General features: G+C 44.1%; 1 protein-coding gene across 1 annotated transcript in view; it reads left to right on the top strand.

Annotated features, from left to right (window-relative positions):
• Positions 1-12,145, top strand: part of MEGF6 (multiple EGF like domains 6) — a 1,305,820-nt gene that overhangs the window by 237,909 nt on the left and 1,055,766 nt on the right. Inside the window, exon 3 of the mRNA XM_086921560.1 lies at positions 2,510-2,619. Within this exon, the coding sequence (XP_086777686.1) occupies positions 2,510-2,619 (110 nt within the window). The remainder of the gene's footprint in view (positions 1-2,509; positions 2,620-12,145) is intronic.

Below are 12,145 nucleotides of genomic sequence, written 5' to 3'. Positions count from 1 at the left end.
CACCAGCCGTCCATTCAGGCAATTGGAGCTCTCCTGCAAAATGCATTTTAACGCATTTTAATTTTCTTCCTCACATAACTCGGTATCTCTGCTGGCAGAAGGCGAATAAAATGGCCGCCGTTGAAGACTGGAGCGCTGGCCTCGTTCCAGCGCCGCGCGGGTCTTCAGTTAGGGTCAATCCCCAATGCTGTGGCGCCTCGTGGTATTTGATTACAAATCATGGCTCGCATTGGCAGATAAGACTTTTTAATAAGGTCAGTTTGATTTCACAGTGTGTGGAGGGGCCTGCAAACCAGCGCATCCTTGACGTGGAAGAGAGCAGCCCTTTATCTTCCCGAACAGCCGTGCACCCCGTGGAAGGGCGCTTTTTGATTTACAATGAAATCCTCCTTTAAAAAAAAGAAAATCCGCTTCAGAAAAGGGATTGAAAACCAGTGAATGTTTGAGACCTATTGACATGAAGTGTTGCCAAAGCTGGATGCAAATACCTGTCACATCCGCCCTCCTATGAACAGACGCATTGGCCCAGTATAGGCATCACCAACCTCATTTTCCACCTCCATCTGGGACCAGTCAATTTGCAGAATGGAAACTTGAAGCAAAAAAATGATACCTACAAAGATCACGTGATAAAGGGTGAGGATGGAGGAGAGGGAACCATTTAAAAAAAAACTTGAGCACCCGGTTTGCAGAGCAGATGCTGTGAAGGGGCAAGCTACATTGTGTTAGAGCTGAAGCTGGAGAAATAGCTATCACTGGTGCAGCAGGTACAGCGCAACCAGGGCCCAAAGATGTGCAGACCCTTTAACCCAGGGGTCCCCAAACCGGTCCTGGAGGGCCGTTTCTATGCCAGATTTTTGGGATATCCCCATTGAGATACATGTAGTTTTTTTTTTAAATCTGGCATGGATCCGGCCCTCCAGGACCGGTTTGGGGACCCCTGCCTTAACCAGCTGCTTCAAGCATGGCTGCCACCTGACCCTGAATATGTTTTTCTTTATTTACCCAATTGTGGGGGATAGGGCATTTCCTAATCTGCATTACGGCTAATTACAAACCTGTTACACCTTTACCTATAATGCTTCTTTGGCAGAACACAGCAGAACCCCAATATAGAACTGCTCTGTGTCCACTAGTACCAAGAGGAATGGAGTATCTGAGTCTCAGGTATTTTCAGTGTCTTTGATTAAGACTCCAACACTGGGGATCCCCAACATTGGCGACGCCCCACTAAGATAAAGAATATCATTTGTCACTCAGTATCACAACTGTTCAGTGACCTCAACGTTCAGCAAACCTCTCAGCTCTCAGGCTATGTAGCAGAACTCTCGAAGTCGCCAATATCAGAGCAATTTAGTATTTGTAGGGATTCTGAGCCTGTGTAGTGTTTGTAAGGATTCTGACCATGGAAATAAATATTTCTAATTAATAATAATATTTTAGTGGTATGAAAGATTTGTATTAAAAACGAAGTAACCGCACTTTTTTCCTTGAAGTTGGTTAAACTAGGCACTGTATCCATTCACCCATTACTGTGTTTTAATTTATGTGTCTCTGCCTACAGTAAAATGTGCACAGAAACATTGTGTAAGATGCTCCTTGAGGCTGTTTATTTCCTATCAACATAATGTTGTTCTTTATAAGCTCCTCTCATATTTAACTGTTCAAGGTCCTGCATGCTGAAGATCAGGGAGCTTAGCTGTTTCATAGTTCTATCATTGATTAATGTGTAGTGAGACCTGTACTATCACATTCCATGACATTAGGTCAAAGCGGAGCAAATTAATATTCATTTAGGGGATGGTGTTCGCTATTGTTCCATTTTATTCTGTATTGTGATTTTCTGAACCTACTATGCATCACGTAGCCTACATCATGGTGACTGTATGATTTCTACATTGCATTTTGCTATTAAAAAGGCTCATTTTGAAAGTTAGCCAAGCTTCTCTTCAGGAGCATTCTTGTGTTATTGAGACCTTAAGTCATCACGTGCAGCATCTGTAATGATCTCAAATTTTTAATAAACCTTCATGGTTTCTAGCTCATGTCTGACTCAGCAAAGCTTATTTCAATGACCAGGTGATTTGATATGTTGGGAATCTCAATCAGGTAGAGGCACATTGCCTCATATATTCTTGAGGACAACACCACCACTGATCCTGCACAGACTGCATTTATTCTAAGATTATCATATAAGATAGTGTCAGCACCATCAGAAATACTATTAGTATTTACCGAAACGTACTCTAGTCACAGACCTTTGGTTCCTTTACAAAGAGCCGGTGATGTTGACTTTAGACATGCTGATCAAGTGCTTCTCTATAAGTAGTAATTTATTAATCTCCTTAAGTGGATGATAGTGTTTCCGCATTCAGTGGTACAGCGGAAGATAAGAAACCTTCATGTACGCTCTGGTTGTGTGACCACTTTGGTTGATAGCGCCATTTTCAGACTGTGAATTGATGAATGCACTAACTTAGAGTATACATTTCGCTCTTTTTCTTTGCAGGACGGCTTACTACACTGCCTACCGACAAGTGTACAGTACAGATTATCAGACAGTCTATAAATGTTGCCCCGGATGGTCCCAGCTCAACGACGAGGCCGGCTGCCTTTATCGTAAGCAAAGTCGCCTTACTTCCATTGATGTTGTCGCTTTTGAAGTTTCTGCACTCGGTGTTCATAAATACTTTATTTGGGATCTAATCAGTTCTGTTCACGACAAGAAAAATGTTTGAAAGAAATGTAATTGTTTGTAGTTTTCAAACATTAATGTTTCATAGAGTTCCTCTCACCCCCCACTGCAGATGGAGGGACATTTTTCAATTTTTAATAACTACCATCACAAATTTTTCACTACCCTCCTGTTACAAATTGTATTTTACAATGACATTTTTTTTTGGAAGTTAGTATTAAGGGAACATGATGGTTGCAGCCCTTCTTACCTTGTAAATAAAAAAAAAAGTGTAGGTCCGGGAATATCTCAAAAACATAAAATAAAGGACCCAAAGAGGGCCCTAATGGTAGGGGAAGGGACTGGGGGTTGTTTAATATGTTTAGTCGATCTGAGTTACCTTTAAATGTCTGCTCTACATTTAACGTCCCACAGTGCACTGCATAGCTTCAGTATTTACCCTCAATTAGGCCTGGGCGGTGAACTATGCTCCGTTCGTGGAGTTTGAAGAGTTTTCCTCACTCCGCGCTCAGTGGAGCATGCAGAGTTCTGAAAAACTCTGCTCCGCAGAGCAGAGTTCTTTCCTCGCTTGTACTCGGCAATGCTAAGTTGGTGAGTGCGAGTGAGGAAAATCTACCTTCCGGTGAGATTTCTCTACACGGGCGATCGGATTTCTCAACACGGGCGGTCGCGGATGGTCAAGGCTGCTCACGTAGAGAAAGCTTCCGTTTGCGTTGAGTAAGCTGCTGCTCGAGTTGAAAATCTACTCTAGCGGCAGAAAAGAAGCAGCGCCCTCTTGAGCTGTGCATGGTGCCATTCGCACTGATTTTACAACGCGGCACAAACACCCGGCCCAGAAAATCAATGCGAACAGCATGATAAAACACACTCTGCCGCTTGCGGAACTCCGCGTAGCACAGTAGAGTTTTTGGGTCACTTCGTGGAGTTCTGTGTAGCAGAACTCCCCAAACTCCACCCAGGCCTACCTTCAATATCATACTAGCCTGTGGTGAAGTTGATTTCAGCTGCAACACCGCCAGTCCTGCCAAGTATCAGTCCTGCCAAGTATCACACATCACGTGTGACACTAACGCATTTCAGTGTGGTGTTCCGCATCACCGCATTGAAATGCTTTGTCATGCATTTTAAATGCCACTGAAACACCCAGGCTACCGCACTGGTGCTAGCTGCTGTTCCAGACTTGCCTCAAGCAGCTCTGGCACTGTGGCTCATAAATAGTTAAATTCTCGTGCTCCCCAGCTCAGGCTGAGTGATTCACTGAGAGTGCTGGTGGCAGTGCTACAATGTTACCTTTGCGGCCTCAGCCGCCCGCCAGCCCAGCTGTATTAATTAATTAATTCCCGGGCCGCCCGCGGTGCCGCGCGCCAGGCTGTCGACCACACTCACTGACTCTGCCGATTAAACACCCGGGGGGGGGGGGGGCATGACATGTGTGCCAGTGGGGCCATTACCCCGTTACCACAGTGACCTTGTGCTGCTCACCACCGCGGCCACTGGACGACCGTGTAGTTAGTCAGGCTTGACTGAGAAGACCCGCGTTACCTTTACACTCATTACCGGGGCCGCAGTAAGTGACTACTATTGGGGGGACCATTGGGGTTCACACCGTGGGACAGGGGAGAAAGGGTTTCAAGAAGTTTGAACTGTCAATCCCTGCAAGACGTCATTAACATTACCCTCCACGTTGCCTTCACACAACAATCATTGCCGTGGATGGGCAGTCGATAACGTTTTCCTATGGGTTTCAGTGACTCGCCCTCAGCCCTTTGCACACTTCAGCACGAACGATCTCCCTGCGTCCCGTGCCTGGAGCACCTAATTTAGAAATACACACATTGCCACCTCGGAATTTAGCTTTGCTAATTGCCATCAGGTCATCGGTTAACCTTCCCACTGAGCGCCTCCTGGACAAACAAAAGTTGCAAGCAACAAAAGGATTTTAAATAACTTGCTGTTTACCCACTGCACACTTTTATTATTACTTATTTCAGCACAACGGCTTTCTCCCATCCCCCAACCAGTTTCTAGTTCCACTTGACCGGTATTACATTGGGTATTAAGTTGGCTTCATTCAGAGCGGCTTCCGTTACCGTACCCTGTACTCTAGTATCCCTGCAGTAAAGCAGCGTGTCTCTGCTTGAACAGTGACACGTTAATGCACATTCCTAAAATGTAACAGAGTCGGGGGTGTGGGTGAGTGTGCTGTGCTAGTGGACTAGCGCTACATGTAATTTTTTGGACTATAGCGCCATGGACGTCGCTGTGCGCCGAATACAACAACGATCTCTCCAGCACGGGGCGCCCAGCCCAGTTTAACAGTATGACCTGATTGCAAGGGGCACTAGATTATTGTCCTTCAATATCTGGTGCTTTGAAGCAGCTTTAAAATAATATTTTCTCCTTGTTGAAGTGGGTTAAATTATGGTATTTTTATGTTTCCCTCTTCTTCATTGATTTATTTTGCTGGTGAGAAAGTGTCACTCATGGTCATTGAAATGTCACTCATAATTACTAAAAAATTAAGAAAATGTCACACATAGCTATCTGAAACCTTGGCACCTATGCTCCGCCTAGCAAGCCACTGAAAGGAAAGTAAATGCACTCACCACGAAGAAGACGAACCAGTGGCTGGAGGTTGGGGTATTCATACTCCAGTAAAACCGTATGCGCTGTACCTATTATTGGAAATCAATGTAATATGGTACTTAATACTTCAATAGTAGTTATATGTCCCAGGAGGGGTACATATGTAATAGGATAAACAAATGAATAAACATTGACCCAAATGGTGAGAAACTAAACCTTTAGTATTCAACTTTCTCTGTAATTTTGACTAAAGAAAGCATTGGTTATGCTGTCCAACATTCACAGCCAAGATTCGAAGGAGACGGTCGCTTTTTCAGAAACGCTCGAGCAACCGCCAAGGCGTCCCAGATCAGTAAATTTTCCCACCGGCTGGTGTTGAAGAATCAATCACATAATAATAAGGACCAGTGATCCAACAACATCCTGTGTGACCTGTCGGCTGACAAGCACCGGAAGCAGTATACCCAATACCAAGGCTGTCCAACCTTTTCTCCGTCCTGATGAAGACCCACCCCAGATGCACATAGTCAGTGCATCACCACTAGGGTCGAAACGTCGACGTACTATGCTATAGATCTAACTGTACAAAGTCTGATAGGAACAAAAGAAATCATTTTGCCAAAAGACTATTGTGATTACAGTTGATAAGATTGAAAAATTGCAATTTGTATGTATCTATGTTGTGTAACCTGTAATTGTCCATCACAAATCACGATCTACACCACTTGTTGTATTTCATTGTACATGTCTTTTTGCATTTTGGACAACACAACCACTGCTTTATTTAGTCAAAATTACAGAGAAAGTTGAATACTAAAGGTTTACTTTCTCACCATTTGGGTCAGAGTTTATTCATTTGTTTATCCCATTACGTATGTACCCCTCCTGGGACATATAACTACTATTGAAGTATTAAGTACCATGTTAAATTGGGTTTTCTCAGAACCATTATTGTTTGTTTAATAACCCGCCCAGATTCTGAGGTTTACAAGGTTGCTCCATTATATGTAATGGTACCTATTATTGGAGGCGCTTGGATTATGTTTAAGCTAATAATGAGTCAGAAAAGCCAATAAAAAATTACTGCCTCGGGGTAAAACTGATTGATTCTGCTAATTTGTTTAAAATCATTGTACTGTTTTTTTCTGCACACAATGACAACTCTGTGCATTGAGAAAATCCTTGCATGTTGTGCCTTTGGCAATTCTGCGACACAATAGACTTGTGTATTAAGTTTCCTTTTCCATTGCTCCTGCCGTTAAACCCACCTGTCTAAAATGACAGAACAACAACACTTTATTAAAACACACTTGCTCACTCCTACATAACCGTCAGTATGACATACTTGACATAACATGGAATGTTGATGCTTTTTATGTATGGAAGCTCATCAAATCAAATCCTGTCATAGCTATTCATATTAATCCTTTAGGAGATTTTGAACTGGACAGACTGCTAAGACAGTAAGTGGTACTATCACTGTTTCACTGACAGATGACTGCAGAGAATGGCCCACAGTTCAATCCCATTAAAACAACAGTTCTCTATAGTTCTCATTAAATGCTCATTCTAGATTAAATGTTCACCATTTCAAGCTTTAATTGCCTCTGGGGAGAGCATTAATCAGCAAATTCTACACCAAGACAAAATATATTGTGTAAATGACACCTACGTGGAAAAACTTTGATTTTGGGCACTTCACATTACCTTTTTGTGCTTAAATTGTACAAATATTTATAAAACAAATATACCATGAACTCTCACATTTCACACGTGCCCCAATAGCATGTCCAAACTCATTCCCCAATCCCCCCTTCACATCATAGTTTCCGTTAAATTGAGCCTGTCAGTCTCATTTTTTTCCAGATGCCAGACATTAGTTTATATGTACTTACTTTTGACAAGTTTTGATCACATCCGCTGGGATCCCATGCACAATGTTTCCAGGAAAGTCTTAAGGAGGCTGAACATAAACAGTGACTAATTTGTGCCAGTGGGTTCATGTGATGGGCACCAGCACCTATTTATGGGGCCTAGACCTTGTTCATCATCATCTCATCATACTTTCACACAAAGTAAGAGAGAGAGAGGCAGGGAATAGGAGAAAAGAGGAGGAGAAGGAAGGAAGAGAGTGATAAAGGGAGAAAGTAGGAAAGAAAAGCAGACTGCAAGAGTGAGATAAAGAGATAACATGTACATTTCCTATTGGCAAGTCTACGCAGCCATGGTATCCAGCAATCCTGGAATTCGGCAGTGCTAATGGCACCCTTCTAAGAGAAACTATTGGCAAGTATATATTTATTTATTTATTTATTTATTTATTTTTACACATGAAGCTCCGGACAGTAAGTAGCACTTTTGGAGGAAAGAAATGTATACTTCCTAAATGTGATCATATCTCCATGCATGGATAATGAATGTCATAGAGAGAGCATTAAACCATGCTGCATTTTATTTTAATACAAGACCTGAACACACAATATTTTGCTTTTCTTTAATTGTGGATTACTATACAGCAAATGGGTAATTGTGCATGATTTGATTTGATTAGACTGTAAAGTTTATCAGAAACGAGGTATGTCTTAAAGCACCTGAGTTGCGCAAAATTAGCTGAGCGCAGAGGATGTTTCTCTGCATGGTGCACCGCTGGGGCAGAGTGCTTCTCCCTCAATCACAAAAGTGATGCAAAGTGATGCAAAGTGCTATTTTTAGGTCTAGCCTGTGCAGAGCAATCGCTACTCTGCGAGGTATGCTGTAGTGAAGTATGGAATAGAAGCTCCGCCCATTTCTCGCCCATCTTTTCAATTGCTCCTGTTACTGTTCTTTCAAAATCATTGCTTTTCATTCGTTAATAGGCTTAGCAGTCCCTCCTTGGTACAGCCTTGCCTGCATTTGTAACCTCCCATAAGGACTGGACTTTTTACTTGTGTTGTTACAGTCTGCTTTATGTAGTCGGTGAGCCCTATTTTCTTTAATGACCTTCCCCTATTCCACCCACGACATCGCAGCATGCCGCCTGCTGTTATATGGTTATCAGTGATGTATTTATTTAAATTACAGCGCGGTCCACTTTTATTTTAGTGGCTGTGCGTATTTATATAATTGACGGCACAGCCTGCATTCACTTTAGCGGCCACCCTACAGAACCTTTCATTAATTATTTATTTGCTCTTTTTCGGTGAAAGCGCTCCATACCGCACTTTCACTTTAATATTGGGTGCACCCATTTCTTTAGACGCTGCTCACAGTAACCTGAGTACGGCGAGAAGCGTTTAACCCCTTCCACGCTGATGACGAGCTGGGCTCGTCATGGCGTAGCCTCCTCGCACGCTGATGACGAGCCCAGCTCGTCACGTAACATGCGCTTTTAAAAATATCAGTGTACAAGCGGAATTCCACTAGAGCGCATGAGGTTAAAAGAAAGTGGCACGGCCACCATTACAGTGGTCTCGCATTTGCAAGAGTTTGATCTATTAGCATAAATAAAAGTCATTGTCATTTACAATGCCAATAGCTTAAAGTCTCGCGAATGCGAACCCTATTGCATTGAAAATGCTTTTGGTATTTACTTTTCAGTGCAAAATGTTTCCCCTTGCAGTACTAATTCACATCATGGTCATACCGATGCACCATGGGGTAGGGGTGTGTGCGTTGGCGCAACGCAACCTAAAGTGCTCCAGAGCTAAGCGAGAGGGAAACAGCACAATATCTTAGTAGTTAGCGGCTGTTCCGTTCTCTCTCTTTCAAGCAGCACAGCCCTGCAACTTTGGCCGCTGCACTTCATTGTATACAAACTTAGTACATCTGCCACCCACACCCCCAGCTTGTCTCAGCTTTTAACCCTTCCTGCACATACAATCTTACAGAGATGCTGTGAGCTTTACTCCGGACTCTGATCTGAATTTGTAGGGCCTTTCACCCTACACGACCCATAGACACTACATATGTACATGAGGGATAGGGAGGCGGAAGAAACAGACAGATAAAAGATGGGACAAAAGAGATAGTGAGAAGGAGAGCCTGAGAGAGAGAAACAGGAGGTGCAACAGGAGTTAAAGAAGGCAACGGTAAAAGGACCGTGGAACAGAGCAAGAGAGTGAGAGGCAAAGCCAAAGTGTGAGAAGGGAGCAAGACAGGGACATTTTAAGGATTTTGGGGGCCCTCGGCCAAATGTGTTTTGGGGGCCCTCGGCCGAATGTGTTTTGGGGGCCCCTGTTCATAACAGCTTTGAATTTATGATCCCAAATGAGCTCGTTCATACCCTCTTTGGCCAGGTCACTGAGAGTGCACAGACACACTGGTCCCAATTCTAAATGTGTTTGCATAGAATATTCAGAGAGAGTGACACGTTTTTAAAAAATTGTAACACAGTGGCAGCTCACTAATATTACTGCAAATAATATGTGTGACGCTCTCCTATTTCTCATATCCGAGGTCCTGTTTTTATGTAAAAGAAACTTTTTATGGATGTTGCATGAAACATAAACGCAACATTGTTCTGCAAAATGTCCATAATAGACTCTCGGACATCACCCACATAAAAAATAAATAAAATGAAAAACGGTAGTGTAATAAGTAGAGTCTCCAAACCAGCAGTTATAGTTTAACCCCTCCCATGCTCGTGACGGAACTGTTCCGTCACGAGCCTCGAGTGGGCTGTGCTGGTGACGGAACGGTTCCGTCACGGCCCGCTCGCCGCGCCTGCGCGGCGCGAATTTCGTGCCTGCGCTGGGCGTTCTAAAGAGCGGGCGGGGCCGTGACGGAACCGTTCCGTCACAAGCACAGCTCACCCGAGGCTCGTGACCGAGCGGTTCCGTCACGAGCACGGGAGTGCCGCGCGGCCCTGCCTCCCCCTTAGCGCGGCGGCTGCGGCGGAATAGCCGCCGTAGCGAAGGGGTTAAGAGGTTTAATGAAGAGCACAGCAGAACATGGACAAAACATCAGGAAAGTAACACAATAAGTTTACAACAGGTAGCTAAAGAAATCTGTTCAAGAATTATTAAAAATCATCAGGGCAAACCACTCTGCAGATCAGAGCTGGTTCTATCAGGGGCCCCTTGAAGGGCTGGGGCCCTGGGCCATAGCCCGTTTTGCCTTAAAATGTCTCTGGAGCAGGAAGAGAGGCAAAGAGAGCAGGGGGTGACTAGGGACAGAAAACAAGATGCAATGGGGTGTAGATACAGGACATTCCTTTCAATTTGAAGCTTGGCAGCGCAACAGGAAGGCTGCAACACTGCTGTTCGTCAACATATTGTAAATGAGGCCCTAAAAACTTCGCAGCTATGCCTAAGCAGAGTGCCTCAATTTCAGTGACATTTCTGCTCCTCTTTTCCTCTAACTAACTTGCTTTGCTCACTGAAGCACACACACCCAGCCACAAGGCTTACTTTGATTTAGAGCCTGGATTGTGGGAGGGGCGAGTGGAACACCATCTGGGCGAACAGGTTGAGATTGGTTACTAGTTACGTTTTTGTAGTGCTGAAATGTAATACATTCTTTTTAGCTACATGCCTCCAAGCACTGTTGCCAACATATTTTGACCAACTTTTACGACATCAGCGAAACTTATCAGAGTTGACCTGGTAAACAGGTTGCTGACTTTGGCATGTGTCCTGTTTTTTCCTGCGTATTACAACTAACGTTGACCACAGCCTTGCAAGTGTTGCGTTATTCTTTCATCACGAGCTCACCCATATAGATGCCAAAGAAGTCTGTAAAACCCCGCTGCGCCAAATGATGGATTGTTTCACTAGAGGGGGATAGGCCCAACAGACCGGAACCAGGTAGGGCCTTCATATATAGTGTGCACAAGAGTAAACCTGGTATCCTTGTCATGTATAAATGTATGTATTATATGTCTTTAATAGGGTTGAGTAACTGTGTGAAGGCCATAATCCTTGCTTAAAATTTTTGTTGATCTTGAAAAACAGGTTAATTAAAAAAAACCTAATCACGAAAGGAATATAGCGTGGTTTATGCAGAAATAAAAGCAGTACAAGTGACAAGGATACCAGGTTTACTCTTGTGTACACTATAAATGATGGATTGTGGCATGCAATCGGAAGTTCCTGTTTCTAGCAGACTGACTTGAATATAAAGTACAGCTCAGCAGGAAACATCAATTTTTCAATCCTTGTTGCAACTTCAATTGGTCGAGAATCCTTCCTCAGTCAATCAACGTTTTTTGCCCAGGGCTGTTACACTGAACGGCGGTGGATATAAGCCACATCCATGCCCCAAAGGAACACTAAGTCACTTGCATATGGCTGACACTTTGTTCCATTGTTTTTTGTGAGTGCAACACCACCCACACAGCAGCATTTAAAACCTGTTCTAACATAGTGGTTAGAGGAGGGGAAAGGAAGGACCCCACGTCGATTTATATCTTCATTAAGGATGGTGCATTAATCATTCGGTCACGCCCTTCCCGCCACTCCCCACTCGCCATGAGTTACCCATCCCAGGAGTACCAGTAACTCTGGAGGCAGAGTTATTGGAGGGTTCTCAATTTGAACCCTAAGGCTCTATCTAGAAATTAAGAATGCCCCAAGCACTGGCGTAACAAAAATTGAGGGGGGCCTCCCTGCAAGGTATGTAGAGGGGCCCCCTCCGGGCTCAATTAGGAGCTCTCCGGACAGAGGGCAGTGCCGAGGGGGCCCCCTGGAGCATCTGGCCCCCCGCACTGCGTGGGCTTCGGGGGCCAGTGTTATGTCCCTGGCCCCAAGCAATTCTTCATTTATCTCGCGGAGAGTCACCCGTGACTGCTGTGTGCAACAGCTGGAATGTCCAGGTGAAACCAAGTAGATCCATAGTTTTCCTACTGATCCCATAATTCCAATGGGGTCAGTAATGGCGATTACTAAT

This window comes from Lissotriton vulgaris, chromosome 5 (genome assembly GCF_964263255.1).
Source record: "Lissotriton vulgaris chromosome 5, aLisVul1.2, whole genome shotgun sequence".
NCBI classification, from domain to species: Eukaryota; Metazoa; Chordata; class Amphibia; order Caudata; family Salamandridae; genus Lissotriton; species Lissotriton vulgaris.
Note: the sequence above shows the minus strand (reverse complement) of the source record. Positions and strands in the feature narration are given on the sequence as shown.